Genomic DNA, 18,303 nt, shown 5'->3' with positions numbered 1-18,303 from the left:
ACATCCGTCAACGTATAGTATCCGTTTTTTTGCCACCGTGGAAATATACACGCGAATTACGTGCCATGAGTCTGCCGCTTTGCTGTTTTGGACCAATTATCGATAGTGACAGTTGACAGCTGTTCAATCTTTAGACATGGTTTTGGCGCAAATATTAAAAAAAAAATTATTTTTTTTACGGTTATATTTAAAAAAAACTTTGTCCATCATCCACAAGCTCCTTATACAGTGTCCAAAACTCTCCTTCGGTTTTTCTATTTTTTAACATGGGATGCACATCAAAACGCTTCCGTGATTTTTTATTGCCTTCTTGAGCTTCTTCTTCCAACAACAACGCGATTTTGCATAATTTTTCGTTCGATAAACGCCGAAACATTTTTGCTGACTTGTATTCTGACGCGTAGCTACGAATGCACGTGTATGCATTCATATTGTAAGTAATCGACAATACGACGTAAGCAATATTGCGCCGTATCGTCATGGCCTGTAATGTATAAGTAAGCCGATTTTGCCTTGCACTCGGCCAAAGTGCTGTGAACGTGACGTGACCGTGACGTGACCGCGACGTGTAGGTAGATATGAATAGAAATGTAATAAAATGACATATTTGAAACGGAGTCGTGCAGTGCTGAAGCCGTGCAGTGCTGAAGCCGTGCAGTGCTGTTAAGTATGAACAGACCTTAAAGCCACTTCTATTAATATTACATTTCTCTGGTGGTAGTACCCCAGTTGCCCTTAAAAACGAGCCGCCACTGGTTAGCAACATATAATTTTGCAGTCAATAATATCAAGATCACGTGGCCTATATAATTTACAAAAACTACACGATCTAAAATTCATTTAACACATTGTACTACGTTTTTATAAAAACATCCTGATTTATGATGATTATTTCAAACTATGAAACTACTCAATAATTTTCTATGGACATATCACTTTGTGCTCTGAAGTTGCGTCATTTATATTACATATAGTTTTAATCACATAAAGTGTCTTTTATATTTTGATTTCAGAGGTTTTATATTTTCCCTGATATTTCCTATAATACAATTGTTATCGTTTTTCATCGCCGTCGGGCATGAACCTAGGGAAATTAGAATTGGTATAGTCAATGATGAAGTTCCGAACTGGAATGACTGTTTAAACAACACATATACTTCAGTTTTCTACAATGCATCAGAGTATACTTGTCAGTACGATAAATTAAGTTGTAAATACATACAAGCGTTCGATGAAAGTGTCATAATAAAGGTAAAAAAACAACATCGTATTAAACTTTGAAACAACATATATAAACATTTAGAAAGTATTAAGGGATGGAACGTTTCAGAAATTTTATCCGACGTTAGAAGATGCCATAAACAGTGTGAAGAGAGGTGAAATTATAGGCGCCCTTCACTTATCTAGTAATTTTTCACTAGCCACCGAGGAAAGACAGAGAGACGGAAGAGATGCATCCGACAGCAGCATTGAAAATAGCAACGCAAATTACTGGTTGGATATGAGCAGTAAGTACTTTGACATACACAAGATGGCATGCAATCCTAATTAATTGTATACACACACGTGATAATTATTTATTCAACATATACTTGACATTTAGAATATTTTACCCGTTTTTACAGATCATCAGTTGACTATTTTTTTGAAAAAAAGACTATACTCCGACTATGTGAACTTTAATAAAGATGTTTTAAGCGAGTGCCACAACTCTCCGAGACTGGCTGACATACCGATCAAATTCAATGATCCCGTTTATGGAAACGCAGACGCTTCATATGCTGAATTCATGGTTCCTGGTGTCATGTTAACGTAACTATTTGTGTTTTAACAATATACATATTATCCAAATACCAATCTTTAATACTCCGAGGCTTCCAAATTCACAATCAAATCATTATTTGTTTGCCGGGTATACGATTTCAACATAATAGCTATACTGACCACAGAATATTATGTATTAGGGTCATATTCTTTTACACATTTGATGCGTTAATGTGCAGTATTCAGAAAAAGCACTTATATATTTCAAAGGCTTGGATTTTTTTACGTTAATGTAATCAACCGCAGTCATCGCGATGACATACATATATAACTATGTAGAGATCTGCCATTTTATCTACAAAATCAGTACAGCTCTAATAATATATTGGTAGATCTTTGCCAAGATGTTTCTCCAAATCAGATTGGTAGACATATTACAGTTTTGGAATGTAATTGTTATCATCATATTTACCTTCTCGTTCAATACTGCAAAAGCTATTTGTTAAATAAAGTATCAGTGAAAGGTTTCAGTCTAATTTACCAACTGATGTTTGAACAGACTTGCATTAAACTATCCGTGTCATTAATCTTTCCAAAACTGCATATATATGATGTCCAATCTAATAGGTGAAAACTTGGCTTGAGTAAGTCATCGCGGTGGCCTCGAGTCAATACTTGAATTTTGTAACAAGATCAGATTTTTAATGTAGAGGATTGCAATTTTTCCAGAATTATTTTCTTCTTAGCAACAACAGTCACTTCCACAATTATAATAATGGACAGACTTGAAGGTGTGTGGGATCGGACTATAGTCGCCGGAGTAAATAGCTCAGACATTCTCATAGTACATTTTACTTTACAAACTACTGTAATATTTATACAGGTAATATCTTTATTTATTATACATCGTGGAATATTTTCAAAGAGACTGCAATAACACAGAGCAACAAAAAAAAATACCGCAGCGAAGATTAATCAATATTTACCAAGATTTCAACCCACTGAATTCAAATATGCCAATAATTGTATTGGTTTGCTCTTGTTTAAGAGATATGAGCGTTTAAAAAATGAGCAATTTTTATTGAGTTAAAAAAGTTTTTTATTAAACTTTTAAATTGAGTTAAAAATGCTGTTGTCTGGGATAATACAAGAGCGAGATATTAAGATTGAAAACCAACCCTTATAAACGTGGTGATGTAAAAAAATTGCGAAATTAGCTAGATATTCTTGCGTAGGGTCCAAGTAAAAAGCCAAAGTCGTTTCACAGCATTTATTGATGATTAAGGAGATACACGCACTGGCAGTGCTCCGTCCAGAATGTCTTGATATCACCTAAGTACCGCCTTACAACGGATAGGTCGCTCAGGGCATATTCGACGTCCGGTTTGTTTACCTATTGTTATGGTCACGTACTAGATGTGCCACGGAAGTCAGTCCCACGCTATCGCTGTGGGTTCTGAGAACTCTACCCGAATGCGACTGAGTTACCGCTACCCCCAGTGCATTCGGGGGTATCTCATTGTTAGCCGACTTGTACTTAAGCCTGGAGATAGTCCTTGAAACCAATTATAACGGTCACACAGTCTCTGGGATGCTACTCGGCCTAATCCGATTGCACTTACTCGGCGGTGTACGTAACAATATATTACGGAAAAAAAATATTTTTGACTTTTAAAACTCACTAGATAATTGATTATACGTATTTTAAAGAAATAAAAAGTCATAATCAATAGGAAAAACATCTGACTATTGATTCCAATACTCACCTTTGGTACAACATAACTAGATTTTGAATTACTGCAAAAGCCAAAAATCTGTAAAAATTGCACTTTTTTTAATTTATACCAGGAAGACCTAACAGGTAACCCTAATGCGCCTTCCTGGCCATAAACATTGTATATGTGATACAGGTGTTATTAAAATTATACAAAGTAAATACATATCAATTAGCATCCACAGAGACATCTATGGTCAAATTTTGTAAATTTACAACGTTATACATAATTCAGCGATACTCGAGATTGCTGAAAACTCGAGAGTTGTGAGAAAATGGGTAAGATTGTCAATTTTTTGGAATCGTTTCAATGAAAATCAGATAAATTGGCAAACTCTGATAGGTAACGATTATCCTGGAGTCACAAATTCTAGATCTGGCAAGCAGAAACCAGTGGGATTTGAACCCGTGACCACTTTGCTCAAAGCATTATATGCTAACCGCTAGTCTATTCTTAAACGCTTATATGACCAAGCCAACAAAAAATTTTGTCATATTCGAATTCAGTGAATCAAATTTGGTAAAGATTGATTAGTTGCCGCTCCGATAAGTAAAAAAACGTGATCTTTTGTAACCAGTCTATAGTAAATTAAATATTCAAGCAAACTAATTTAATGTTTTCATTCACTATGAAACTATAGTATGACATACTATAGATTGGTCTGTTGGTGTAAATTTTAATTAAACATAATTAATTTGCTTCCAGACGATTGAAATAGTGATATTGACATTCTACGGATATCAAGTGCCGTTCAAAGGAGATATAATAAATATATCATGCATCTTATTCTTGCAAGGCATGTGCGGAATGTGCTTTGGATTTTTGATATCGATCATATGCGACTCTTACTCGTTCGCATTCTTCGTCTCGACGGGAAGCTTTTATCCGATGATTATGTTATGCGGTCAGTTTTATTCAACAGTTAAAAATATGCTCAAGCGATGCCGGGCACATTTGCCAGCCATGTTATGTATTCGTTGTATTAATATCACTTTTTACTTGCAGGGATAGTATGGCCGGTTGAAGGGATGGCTTTGGGGGTCCGATACGTGTCGAAAGCTTTACCGTTCACCATACCGATCATGTCCATGCGGGATATCATGGAGAAGGGACACACTATGGCCTATCCGGGCGTTTACATTGGATATATAATAACGATTGCGTGGATTTTAGGTCTGCTGACGTTGTGTTTACTGTTATTGAAACTTAGAAGAAAATGATAAATTGTGTAATTGTATATATTATTTTATATCATATTATTATTAAAATTTGACGTGGTAATATTGAAAAAAAAATCATTAACCTTGTTAAATAACAAAACTCAGTGAAATATATATGTATATATATTTGTATATGTATGTTTTATTTTATTTAAAAATAATTTTAATCTTAGTTTGTACATAAAACAATTTATTCACAGAATAGAAAAAATTTACAGACAAATAATGTTAATAAAAACATTCAACTATAAGCGAATTTTCGGTTCGGTGATTACTAGTCAAATGTGAACCGGTCACAGGACAACCGGTCCCTCTAGATCTGTCACACGTGATCACCCGTCACACTAAAACTGGTCACACCCTAAAATCGGTTAACCAGTTTTCCCGTGACCGATTTTAAGGTGTGACCAGTTATAGTGACGGGTGATCACATGTGACCGATCTAGAGCGACCGGTTGTCCTGTGACTGGTTTACATATGACTAGTAGTCCGTTAACCGAATTTTCATGGTCATTGCGATGAAATGATATTTGACATTCGAGGCAGGCCTGCTCTTAGAGTTTTCAGCTTGGAAAACTTATGATAAAATTGACTCAAGCATTATACTCAATTGATTATAATATATGTTTGATGAGACGTCATAAAATCTGAGTTATGACTTTGCAATGGTTTGAGTTTGAGTCTAACTCTACCATGTGTTCTTGTCTAGAATTGGGCCTGGTTTCAGAGATGAAATGTCATTTTATCGCAACGGTCTAAAGTGGATCAATAATTCAGACATTTCAACAAAACATATTTGTTCAATAAAGTAGATACGTCTTAAAATGAAGACATTATGTCACAAAAATTGGACCATACTAAAGTATTGACTTTATTTATTAACAAACTCTGACAGTATTCTCTTTTCTTATGACAAAAATTTCAATATTTTTTTAATACTTTATTTCTTTAAGATTTAGAATAAAGTCCAAAGACAATGGCTTAATATTCCCACAAACATACCACATTCAAATTGGTTCTTCACAACCGATTTTTATTGAAATATTGATAATGGATTCAAAACATCCATCAATATACTTTGAATATAAAGTAAAATGCTAAAGTTAGGTTATGTTAAATAACATGTGTACATAAGGGCGAAAACACAGCGATGAACATGGCACATGGTTTTTTTAGATAGTTTTAAACGTGTGAAAAAAATGTGGCGTGCCTTCCACAGATTCATGGCACGCCCCATCCCAAAACTACCCCCTAGAGTGTTTTCGGTTAAATTGTATCCTTGCTTGACAGTAATCTATAAGTGTATCCCATATTTGAAGAAATATAGGAGAACTTGTATACGTTCCACGTGCCACATTCCTTGCTGTGCGTTTTCGTCCTAAATCACATCAAATTGAAGATATCAACATTGGAAGAAGCACATTAGATGTGAATGCGTTTAGAGAATTCTTAATTGTGCATTAACATCATTGAATTTTGATAGCCATTGTATTAAGTCACATAATGTCCATTTGAATATTATTCAAGGGAACCTCGCTTTTACCATATATTAGTATATTTTTCAATTTTTTAAAATATTCTTATGCTGCACTTTACATATTATACTTAAATGTCATGGTCACTTTAATGTCTATTTTTTGCTGACTCTGAAAGGCGAGTATACTGTTTTTGCCGAATTTAATGCATTTATTTCCAACAGACAGACTGCGAAAAGATCCAATCAAAGAACCAGTTATGGTATATTTAAAAAAAAAACATATGAAAGCATATTTAATACACACATCAATGTAAAAACAAATGAGTTATTTTCAATCAAATTCTTATTTGAAATTAAATTTTTATTGATTCCTAGATAAATAACAATTTACTTAAAAAAGAGACCTGATTTAATAAACGTGGATAAAATATTATACTATTTTTTTTTGCCAATACACAATATTTTAAATGTGTAATAAAATTAATTGATATACAATTTTCAACAGCAATGAGATAAATGTTGAAACATTGATTTATTAATGCTAACTATAATTAGTCTAGAAAATCCAAAGTATAGGAAAGGAAAGGTGCATATAAAATTAATACTGTTTAATGATATGACATAAAATCACAATCATCTTTACATTTATATGAAGAGTGGTCCTAAATCTTATACATGTACATTATCATTATCAGACACATGCATACATACAATCATAATCATCGAGTCTATGACATGAAATATTAAATTAAAATTTACAAAGAAAAACGTAGTACTTCAGAATTAAAAATATCTTTATTTTTTTACATCTATTACACCGACAGTTGAATTAAGTTGCATGAAATTTAGAAAAATTCTTAAAGATAAATGAATTCACAAAATATACTATCAACTATGTATGTACGATGAATCGTAAAATTACAGTAAAAAATTAATTGGAAAACTACATATACATATATGTATTTATACTGAATATAATAGCCGTAAGGGATATCTTAAACATACATTTTCAAATTTTAATGAAAAATTACATAGAAAAATAATTAATCAAAATTTTATTCATTCTTACCAATGACTTAATTTAAAATCAAATACAACTAGCCTACATACTGTGTCAAAACAAATCTATAAGTAATTGCTATTTTTCCAAGAGTAATTTATTACTTCTTTTCAACCTACTGCTAATCGGGTTATCTTCGTTAGTTCCCGATTCGTGAATTTCAACTTTTAATTTCAAAGGAACGTTCGCAACTCCATCATTGCAATTTTCAATAGATTTATCACATTCAGGACTATACGAAATTTCTTGACAATTCATGTTATTTTCGTTCGTAACATCTGCAAATCAATTACACTTTAAATAATAACAATAAAATATATATTATATATATATAAATATTTAAATTTTAGTAAAAGTGACTTATATGAATTATTAACCTGCTTCTTAAATACCAATCAATAATACCATTACAATAGTTCTTTCGATTAATATTATAATAAAATACTTTTCATATACATACAATATCAATCACAGAAAAAGTATCTGCCGCCCAAGATAAAAGGTATTTAATACTAAATATAAATGAATATACTTTACAAATAAGTTTCAGTAGCCTAAGATTTCTAAATGAGACTGTATTTGCACAACAAATGGATTGTACACTGCAAATGTAGCCACATTTATACATTATGTAGATCCACCGTTATATGTCCAAGACAATGAAGCATTGCCTTCGCTTACCACATCTGATATTTTCCCGACAATTTTGCTCTCGAACAGCAGTTGTGACAGTGCACCGCGGGTAATACTAATGTCAGCGATTTTTTTTTTTTTAGATATAACGGTAGATCTATGATATTTATCCACAAGTAAAATCTTATCGAGTTAATAATACATAAAATACATCACAGGTCTTGCTATTGGTGGTCCTCGAATGTAATTGCGAAGATAAAAAGACAAAAAAAGGTACATTAATAAACTGCATGGTTAAAAGTAAATAAAAAAATCATACCTAAAGGTTCATTGGATGAAAATGATAAATGGCATAGGTTTCCTCCGGGCATTTTATTAGAAATTTCAAGGGGATTTAAACGAATCTCACAATTTTTGGTCATGTCTAATGAATTGATTTTAGATAAATCTGTATGAAAATAAAATTTTATTAAAGATCATGCATACAAAAAGTAAAAATATATATTTAATTTCGAAATAATTTGAAAAGATAAATAATAATAAAAAATCTATATAAAAATACATTATGACAAAACTACCGAAAATAATTTATAAGATTTATTACATACATAAATACACATGCATATACAAAAAAACGAAAATAATCGACCGGTCTACGTATAGTATGTTTGAATTTTAAAGCAAAAAGTTCAATAGAAACCTTGAGCTCCCATAACGGTACACGTTTTCACTACCAATCGATAGCAATTTTATTTTTACATTAAAATTAAAACCAATTACTCCCGTATCTCATATGAATCATTCAAATAAACAATACTTATATTGATTTTACCCCAAATAATTCTCTATATATTTAAAATCGTTTATTTTCGAGAAAAAAATGATTTGAAAAGAATTCGCCAGAATTTATCAAACTGCAATCAAACGGTGATGCGTTTGTCAAATTTCATTTAATAATATAATATAATGCATACCTTTTTCTGCCAACGGTATTTTCTTGACCATTTTCCTCTTTTTAGCCGAACACGTGATCGATTCATTATTGTTATTATGATTGATCACTTTATTGTCGTTTTCCAAATTCTTTCCATCGTGCGAAGAGGTAGAAGCTCGTTTCCGAGTTAGCCGCGTCGGTTTATTGATGCTCTTGTCGCTAGCCAACGGGCTAATGCTAGACTTTTCTTTGGTTATTCCGTTGATATCAGCCAAACATTCGATAGACGGATCGCTATTGAAAGATATAGTAGCTCTATCCAGACTCAGTTCCCCACCGAGGATTATTTCAAGTATGTCTTGCGGTGACTTTTCGCACATGTCCGACTCGGAACCTTTAGCATTGCTATCACAATTGGAAGAGTCGAGATCGGAATAAGAACAATTTAAATTCTTATAAACGGAATCGTTTTGTACTTCATAAGGTATGCTTTGATTGGGTGATAAAAGTTGAGGACTCAAATCTATCCTTTCGATGTTGACTCTCAGATTTTTAGCAACGAAGCCATTAACTGTATTAGCAGATTTTTCTGCGATCGGTCGTGTTTTTGCGAGCTCATATTGTTCACAGTCGCTTTCGAGTTGTGATATATACTCTTTCAAGAATTCAATTCTCGCTGTTAACTTTTCGTCGAATCTGCTATCAAAGAATTTTACACCGTTTTCACTCTCTTTGCGAACTGGAGATTTGATTTCAGTTACAGTTTCTTTTTCAGGACTTGTCATGCAAGTGAGTTGGACTTCAGGTCCTGAAATGCCCGAAAACGCTTGGCTAGAGTTCTTTGGTATGTTTTGCTCTTTTTCCATTAGTAAAATTGCATTTTGTTTCCGTTTCTGTTCGTTTTTATCCATTCTTTTGCGAATTTTCATCATTTTGATTGCTTCTAATAAATTGGACGCGCATTTGGGTTTTTTCAGAACTTCGCCAGTATGAAGTAAGCTGAGAGAGAGTTCGTCAAACTTCGTAGGTTTCAATTGGCCGTCTATGTGGATGACAGGTTTTTTGTTAGGAATTTCAGGACTACTGATAGAATCCAATCTCTCACGACTTCTAACCGGGCTTGTAATATTTGAAATCAGTATGTCTGGACTTTTATCCATGCTCCCCTCGGGACTTTTCACTGAAATATTGGTATCTGCAGTCTTACCTAGCTGACCAGAGAGATTGTGACGTTTGATTGCACCCATGCTTCCGAATTCAAACATATTAAACTCGGATTTTATGTATTTTCCGGATGTAATGTTGACAGTGTCTGAAGTAACGGTATCACTTTGACTAGAATTACCATTAGAATTACTATCGCCACTTGAATTTGACGTTTTCGTTTTCTGTGATGAGGAATAAGTAGTGGACGAAGAAGTTTTAGGATTACCGGATCCCTTTCCAGTTCCGCCACTGCCATCGTTAGAATCTCTATCTGTGGAACGACGATTTCTATTGTGTTTGCTTGATGAACTACAATTTTCTTCTTTACCAGACTTTTTGTTTTTCTTTTCGTCGTTTTTCTTATCATCCGAGGTACTGCTAGATTTCACATTTTTATCAGTGTGAGAATGTCGAGAGCTCGGTTTATCTTTACGACTGCTGTGATGTGACGACCTTCCCTTACTAGATTCAGAATGATCAACGTTTTTGGAATGTGAACCGCTATCTTTACTTCCTTCTGTTTTTGAAATGTTTTTCGAAGAAGAGTCTTTTTTATATCTATCCTCTTCTTTGAATTCCGACCGGGATGTTCTATCAGACGAGGAATATTTTGATTTATGCCCCTCGTCATGTTTAGAATCGCTGGAATATTTAGAACTTTTGTGAGAGCCAGAACTTCTATGACCAGACGATCCGTGTTTTTCCCTGTATGAATCTGTTCTCGAATCACCGTTAGTACTGGATTTTCTTTGCTTATCTCGACTTTTGTGATCTGAATGGGAGTCTTTACCCGACTGGGAATTTTTGTTTGTCGAAGAACTGCCTTCTTTCTTATCGTGAGAAGAACTATGCCTTCTCTCAGAATCGTGCCTCCCGCTTGAATGTCGGGAATGAGATCGCGAGTAGCTTTTAGAATCTTTTCTATCTTTATCTTTTCCGGAACTACTAGAAGAATGCCTCTCTCGTTCTTTGGAAGTTTTAGAAGAACTATTTTTATTTTCAGAATCTCTATTTTTAGTTGGAGATTCTTTATTCTTATCTTCGGCAGGCAATTTAGTAATCACTTCGGAAGTTTCAAAAACATCCGAATTCGTTTCATTGTTTTTAATAGAACTGTTACTGTTCTCATTTATACTGTCAATAGGCTCACTCGACTTTATCTTATTTTCAAAGGAATTTACATTTTTAAGTATTTCCGGTTCCTGTTTGACATTCGGAGTAAAAACCCCATTTGACTCGGACGAATCCAGAGACATTTCTGCGCTCCCAACAACTTTAACACTGTCAGTTGATGTTTTGGATTCCACACTATCCCTATGACGTTGTGTCACTACTTTAACGGCCTCATTACTACTTGTACTTTTGGCCATTTCGATATCGTCCGTTTCGATACCCCTATTCTTATAATAAACTTCGTCCACACTAGTATCTACAATAGAAGACTTAGGCTCTAAGATATGACGTTCACTAGTTTCTTCAAAGCACTGTCTTGCATCCGAAGAGTTGTCACCATCGTCGTACTTATGAAAGTTTTGCTTATTTACAGTATCAGATGTATCCATAGGCTCAGCGCAAGCATTCGAACTGTTAACATAATTTTTAATACTGCTGAAAGTATTTTCAAAATTAATTTTCACATTTTCTTTCGATTCTTTAGCGATTTCGATAGACAAGTTGGAGTCGCTTGAAACTTGGGATAGCTGAGAGTTGTTATTCTGTGTATCAATTTTATTCGTCACATCTGGTTCCGCTTTGAAATCATCTGCATTGGAACTAACGTTTGAATCGTGGGACGTCAAATCACTAATACCAGACAAATGTGAATCTTTAGAACATCCCTCTTCTTTGAGGGTGTCTTCTAATGGTTCAAAAGCGGGCGATTCAAACTCTTCGTCGTTTGAATTGACAGAATCTTCCGATTGATCTACGGCTTTCTCTTCTTTCTCAACTTTAATGGAAGACTTGGGTAAGTCGACAATTAGTGGTGATTTGACGTCATCAACGACCAACTCTCCCGATTTATCGAAAGACTTTGCAGATTCAGGACTAACTGATTCCAGATCATTCGGAAGTAAGTCATCCGTGCTGGTTTCCAACTGTGTTGACGTTTCGTGCACACCGTTCGAGTCGTTGATGAATTTTTCAGGTTTTCTTATACCCAAATATTTATAAAAAATCTCCTCAACTTGGGGAATGAAAACTGATGAAATTTTAGGATTCACGACTTGATCGACGATTCTCTCCACTCCTTGATCGAGAAAGTTAGAACTAAAAAAGTATTGAATGATAATAACAAAATCAAATATAAACTTTGACTATGACGTAATAAAAAAATAAAAAAATCTCACTCTAAAATATGTTTCCGCAGTTTTTCTCGCACTTGATTTTTATTGAGATCCGGACTCCAAGTCTGCGAACTGAGAAAACCAGCCACCGAACCTTCAACGCGTTGTCTCAAATTTTGGTACGCCGGCTTTGTATCAACGTCCGAGATACACTCTTTACGAAACTGAAACATAGTAAATAATTTTGTCAATTTAAGAACATTCCCACACGACCACTAAAATATTGCGTAATTGCAATGACGCACAAGTGATGTAACAGTGTAAAGGATTAAAATAAGAATAATCTTATCGAATATTTCTGGTATTTGTATTTGAAGGTCATCAGTTCATTTCAAAAGATGGTTATTCAAATAAACAACATTGAGTAAACATTTCATTATGCATAAATTTGTGATCATAGAAAATTTTTTGAATCGTAATGTTTCATGATACTGTAACATGGAAAAACGAGAGTAGAGGATCCGCCGGTTAAGTGAATTCGAGGGTGAAAAATGGAGACCCTCAGATTAGGCCGAACGACACTCAGTCACTTCCCGCTAGATTTCCCAAAATCCGGATGAGAGCATGAAACGGTAAAACTGTACGTGCGTAGACAATAGATAAATAAACGGATCGGAGAAGCTGTAGTGAGCAACTTGCCCTTTAAAAGGAGGCAAACTTTTGGTAGTGGGAGTATTCTGGAACGAGCGCTGGCTGCGCCTGGACCTCCTGAATCATTCAATAAATACTGTGAAGCGACTTTGGCCTTTCATTTGGATCCTTAAACCCACCCCTACGCACCAATACTAATATTTTGAGAATTTATGTATCGTACAGAGCTATTGAGAATATGGAAAGTCTCAGTAGTATTTTCGATATGCTTTGTGTTACCAAAACAATAGACGTAGCAGAAATGTGATGTTGCAGGCTGGAGAGTAAAAAGATGAAGATAAAAGAGATTGTCCATTGGTTTCAATTGTAAAATTCTCTCTATATATATGTATGGTGGTGGATTAAGTAAATGGAGGGCCCCAGGAGCATTTGAAATTTGAGGCTCCCACTTCAATAAAAAAAAATGCTACTATCGTTTTTTACCATGCTTTTCAATATATGATTTTTCATTATGGTTTTTCAAAACGATATTTTTTTATTTATTTATTATATTTATGTCCTTGAAACACTAAGAGGTTTTGGAATAAAATCGGTACTATTTTAACCTTTTTTGCGAATTTGGCAATCGAGTTTTCGACCTTAAATGCAGATTTTAATATTTACTCAAGTAACCAGATATGTTAATTAACAAAAAGTATTATTTTAAACATTAAAATACATAATATATCTCGTAGTTTCGGCGTAATTGTCAAATAATCATTCTTCATACAATTGAGACGTATCGTCTCAATTGTATGAAGACGTGACGTCACATAAACGAGGTTTCAGTATGGTTCCACAAAAAACTAATTTTGACTGGTATATATTCATATTTGGCAAATTGAATAGATGGCATTCAACTCTCAGTAATATACTCAACCAATTTTGAACCTTAAAACAGTTGAAATAGACGCATATAAGCCTCAAAATCCCGTGCAAAGTTCAGAAATTCTATGGAAGACAGCCGCGCTACAGACTTGTCGTCCAAAGCTTCCATAGAAGACAGCCGCGGGCAAACGGTTAAAATACTATGTAAAATAGGTATTAATTTCATTTATTTTTGGCTTACGAACGTATTGCGAACAATGATAATAATTTATAAGTTTTGGTAGCAAAGGCCCAATCCGAGAGGGCCTCGAGATTTGGGGGCCCCAAGCGTGCGCTTAAGCGAAAGCGTGATAAACCGCCGCTGTATATATTGTACATATATATGATCTGGAAAGACTTGATGATCGGTGGTGTAGAAGAGGATTGGGGATGAGAAGGAATTTCAACATATCCATGGGATGTTCTCCATTGGTCTACGTGACGAGACAGAATGTTAAATGACAGAAAACGCAAATATCGGAAGGCAAAGATCGAAATAGCAAATCTGCGCGAGCACATTAATACGGGAGGAAAAGCCCGTTCCTCTTGTTCCTGTTGTATCCTGCTCGCGCAAATTAAGTGAGTATGTACCGTTTACCATGCACCATTTTTTTTGATCTCTCGACTTAAGATCTTTCGATTTTCGATCTTTGCCTTCCGATATTTGCGTTTTCAGTCATTTAACATTCTGTCTCGTCACGGAGACCGGTTCTCCTGTGATGGCACTTTGTGCAATTGAATTGCGAGACGGCTGGAAACTCATCGTCGGCAACGTGATCTCAATTCTAGGATATCACTCTTGAATCACAAGAAACAAATCAACATAGAAAATAAGACAATATTAATAACTAAGCATTTATTTTCAAAAGTAAACATGTGTACTGTTGTGCTTAATTTAATACTATAACCAAGAATATAAAATTTTACTAATATACAAAGAGTTATCTATTAAAGTAAACAAGGGGACACGTTTAAGTGTTTTTTATCTAATCTAACCTAACCTCAATTCGTTCACACAAGTCAAAGAGCACATGATGAATTGACGAGACATACAAAGTTAAAATCATAATATTATTTTATTCTTTTTTTTATTTTATTTTATTAATTGAAAAATCAACAGACAGGATGTACATAGATATGTATAAAAAACAAATAGTAAATAAATAATATATGTAACATCCGAGTCCAATAATAGATTTTTACATAAATGAAAAAGATAAATATAAGGAAAACAAATTAAAAAGTAAATAATAAAGGCATGACAAAATATGTAGAACAATGCATAATTAAACTATAGTATTAAAATATTTGGAAAAGGTTATAAAATATAATATAAGAAGAAATTGAAATTTACAAATATAAAACAAATGAAAAAGGAAAATACAAAATAAACAAATGAAAAGGAAAAGAATGAAAGCTATAATATGATTAAATAGCACATTACATAACTAAACTAAAGTATAAAAATATTGGAAATATTGGAAAAATAGAATAGGAGAAGAAATGAATCAATCGGTCAAGATTATCTTGATGTTAGACCTGAATTGATGTAGGGAAATACCAAATAGATCAACCTCATTCAGCTCTCCGTTAAACATACGATAAACGCGCTGCAGATAAAAATATTTTTGGGAATTAGTATTGAAAGGATCAAGTGAAAAGAGTGCAACACGTCTAGAGTACCGAACTGGGATTCTGAAATTAACCTTATTCAGTAAATCAGAACAATCAAGGAAACCATTTATAATATCTGCAAATTAATGGAAATCATATAAACATGGTTGCAATCGGTTTGTTCATCTCAAAATTTTAAATAAATAATCAATTCAACAATTGAACAAACTTAATCGGCAATGAAAAAAAAAGGAATTTGTTTTCAAATAAAGCTTCATTTGTTTTTGACTTTGAACAGATGAGGTCGCACGCGTGCAGGTTTCGACCACGCGTTTGACAGTTGGAGAAATGTCATGTGGATGTGGGTGTGGGTGTGGTGCATTACCTGGTCGAAGATGCCCTGAGACTTGAGCTCGGCTAATATGGCATCGACGAGCCGGGGGTCCGGCGGCGGGAGGCAGGCCGGGTGCGCCTGGATGAGGGGCGGCAGCAGAGGCAGGGGAGGGGGCGGCGGCGGGCAGGGGGGCGCTCCCCCCGGCACCAGGGCGGCTCGCAGCGAGTGTGGGGGCGGGTGCGGGGGCGGGTGGGAGAGGGGGTGCGAGAGCAACGAAGAGATGGGCACCGACAGGGAGCCAGAGCCGGTCACCGACAGCGACAGCCCCAGTGGCGGTCCCCCGCCCCCGGAAGAACACATTCTGCTTTGCGCCCGCCACACACAACACCGCTCAAAGAACACAGAGCCGGCGCGTAGATCGCCGAACGTCGCGCCGCACACCATACACCATACACCTTACACCTCTCACCACTCACCACACCAAAACAACTCTTTGCCGAGGGCTGCCAACTGTAGCACTTCGATTTGAAAATCACCCCGTTTTACAATTTAAACTTTGCGTGGACCGCCGAATTTACGTCAATATAGACCAGTGTTCGTCAAGTGGACGCTTTTTGGACGTAGTTTATATTTTGGACGTGTATCTTTTTAACAAACCTGTAACGCGACGTTCTCCCGAGTGTCCCTTCAGTTGATAGCGGTTCTAAGCCCGCTTTAAAGGTCACGGAATTTGACCCTTAAAGCCCTCAACATGTTTGTAGATGTTTTTTTTCTCTGCGCTGGAGCGGGGGCATCTTTTAGTTTTATCTAAACCCGTTATGAATTCATTAAGATGTGGAGACAAAACGTTGGTGATAGCCGTTTATGATTACGTACGTGGAGAAGAAAAATTTTCTGATTTTAACAAACAATCGTTAGATCTAAAACTGTGATTGATGACGCATAATGCCAAAGTTCCTAGTGAAATAAGAAAAAAATAGTAACTAATTTCACATATAGACTCCAAACACAAACAATGAAATATGTACACAAATCCGCATATATGTAGGTTTGAAAGCATGCGAGGTATTATTACAAGCTCACGTGTCTTTTAACGTTACTTAACATGCGTATGTATGTATGTATGTAGATTTAATTCGTGAAGAGACACGCGCTACAGATTTATTAGCGCTACAATCGCGTTTATTTATCAATACTCTGAAATGGACAGTCATTTAATCGATAACCAGACCGATGCGCACTTACTAAAATCGCACAAAAATGGACGTTGGGTGAAACGCAAGTACAAAGATCACGCCAATACGATTATAACAATAACAAATAAACAACACATATATGATTTGGGTTTGTTTGATGTTTGATGATATATGTAATTTTGCATCGCCCAGCGTCTAACGATCCAGCCCGATTTAATGCAAATGCGCAACGATCGTCGAACCGTAGGATTTAGTTTTTGAACCCAAAAGAGTGCATGTTTAATTAACAAGTTGGCATGCTTGGGTCGAGTGTATGTTTAGGTTGGTATGATGTGTAATGCCACGATCAAACGCGATTTAATGCAAGTGCGCTACGATCATGGAACCCGTTTGATCGCAGTATTACACAGCATACCGACCTGGTTCCATGATTGTTGCGCACTTGCATTAAATCGCGTTTGATCCCGGCATTACACAGCATACCAACGTAAACATACACTCGACCCAAGCCTGCCAACTTAATAAATTATACAGGCACTCTTCTGCATATGCCACTCTTCTGGGTTTGAAAACTAAATCCTATATGTATATTCCTTTAGTAAACATATTGAAAATGTTGTAGCTCGAGCGTCGAAGGCCCTCGGGTTCGTCATCCGGTCCTCCAAATGCTTTACTTCTATTAAATCATACAAAATACTATATTGTGCATACGTAAGAAGTATTGTTGAGTTTGCATCCCAAGTTTGGAACCCAGAGTACTCTGGTGCAAGAGACAGATTGGAGCGCATTCAGAAGAGATTCTTGAGGTACATCAGTAGCCGTTTTGGATTATCCTATACTTCCTATGAAGATGCTTGTAGGTGTCAGCATCTACTTCCACTTATCAAAAGAAGGGAGATAGCTGACATCTCAACAATTTTGAACATCCGGCTGATTTTGAATGAACGGCTCGATCGACTGTCCTCAATTATTGAGCAGACTATCATTGCGTGTGCCAAATAGAATGACTAGATGTAATGAGCTCCTTTACATACCTAATACTTTTTCTAATTATGGAAGAAGCTCATTCATCTGGCGTGCAAGCTCCACCGTCAACACACTACATACATCAATGAGGTAATACATACATCAATGAGGTACACAGGTAAAGTATTTAGGATAAAATTTCACTAACTTGGTTATGCTTTAAGATCATTATGTGTTCTCGTTAGAGCCGAAGTTATTTTCAGCGATGGAAAATTTGAAGTC

At 35.2% G+C, this 18,303-nt stretch overlaps 2 protein-coding genes across 3 annotated transcripts in view; one reads left to right on the top strand and one right to left on the bottom strand.

The window, feature by feature from the left end:
* Positions 1-4,890, top strand: part of LOC143911474 (ABC transporter G family member 20) — a 33,082-nt gene extending 28,192 nt beyond the window's left edge. Inside the window, exons 9-14 of the mRNA XM_077430349.1 lie at positions 1,014-1,251; positions 1,331-1,508; positions 1,626-1,812; positions 2,494-2,647; positions 4,245-4,443; positions 4,545-4,890. Of these exons, the coding sequence (XP_077286475.1) occupies positions 1,014-1,251; positions 1,331-1,508; positions 1,626-1,812; positions 2,494-2,647; positions 4,245-4,443; positions 4,545-4,759 (1,171 nt within the window). The 3' untranslated portion in view covers positions 4,760-4,890. The remainder of the gene's footprint in view (positions 1-1,013; positions 1,252-1,330; positions 1,509-1,625; positions 1,813-2,493; positions 2,648-4,244; positions 4,444-4,544) is intronic.
* A 22-nt stretch (positions 4,891-4,912) lies between these two features.
* LOC143911473 (uncharacterized) lies at positions 4,913-16,345 on the bottom strand. Of its 2 annotated transcripts, XR_013260576.1 has the most exons (6): positions 15,911-16,345; positions 12,418-12,578; positions 8,904-12,337; positions 8,249-8,377; positions 5,257-7,574; positions 4,913-5,072 (listed from the first exon to the last, which is right to left on the bottom strand). XR_013260576.1 is itself a non-coding variant. In XM_077430348.1 (5 exons), the coding sequence occupies exons 1-5, from the start codon at positions 16,301-16,303 to the stop codon at positions 7,375-7,377; spliced, it is 4,317 nt and encodes a 1,438-aa protein (XP_077286474.1). In that variant the 5' UTR covers positions 16,304-16,345; the 3' UTR covers positions 4,919-7,374. The 2 variants fall into 2 exon arrangements, 1 of the variants encoding a protein (XP_077286474.1); XM_077430348.1 differs by having other exon boundaries at positions 4,919-7,574.
* Between the last annotated feature and the right edge of the window lie 1,958 nt (positions 16,346-18,303).

This window comes from Arctopsyche grandis, chromosome 5 (assembly GCF_051622035.1).
Source record: "Arctopsyche grandis isolate Sample6627 chromosome 5, ASM5162203v2, whole genome shotgun sequence".
NCBI classification, from domain to species: domain Eukaryota; kingdom Metazoa; phylum Arthropoda; class Insecta; order Trichoptera; family Hydropsychidae; genus Arctopsyche; species Arctopsyche grandis.
Note: the sequence above shows the minus strand (reverse complement) of the source record. Positions and strands in the feature narration are given on the sequence as shown.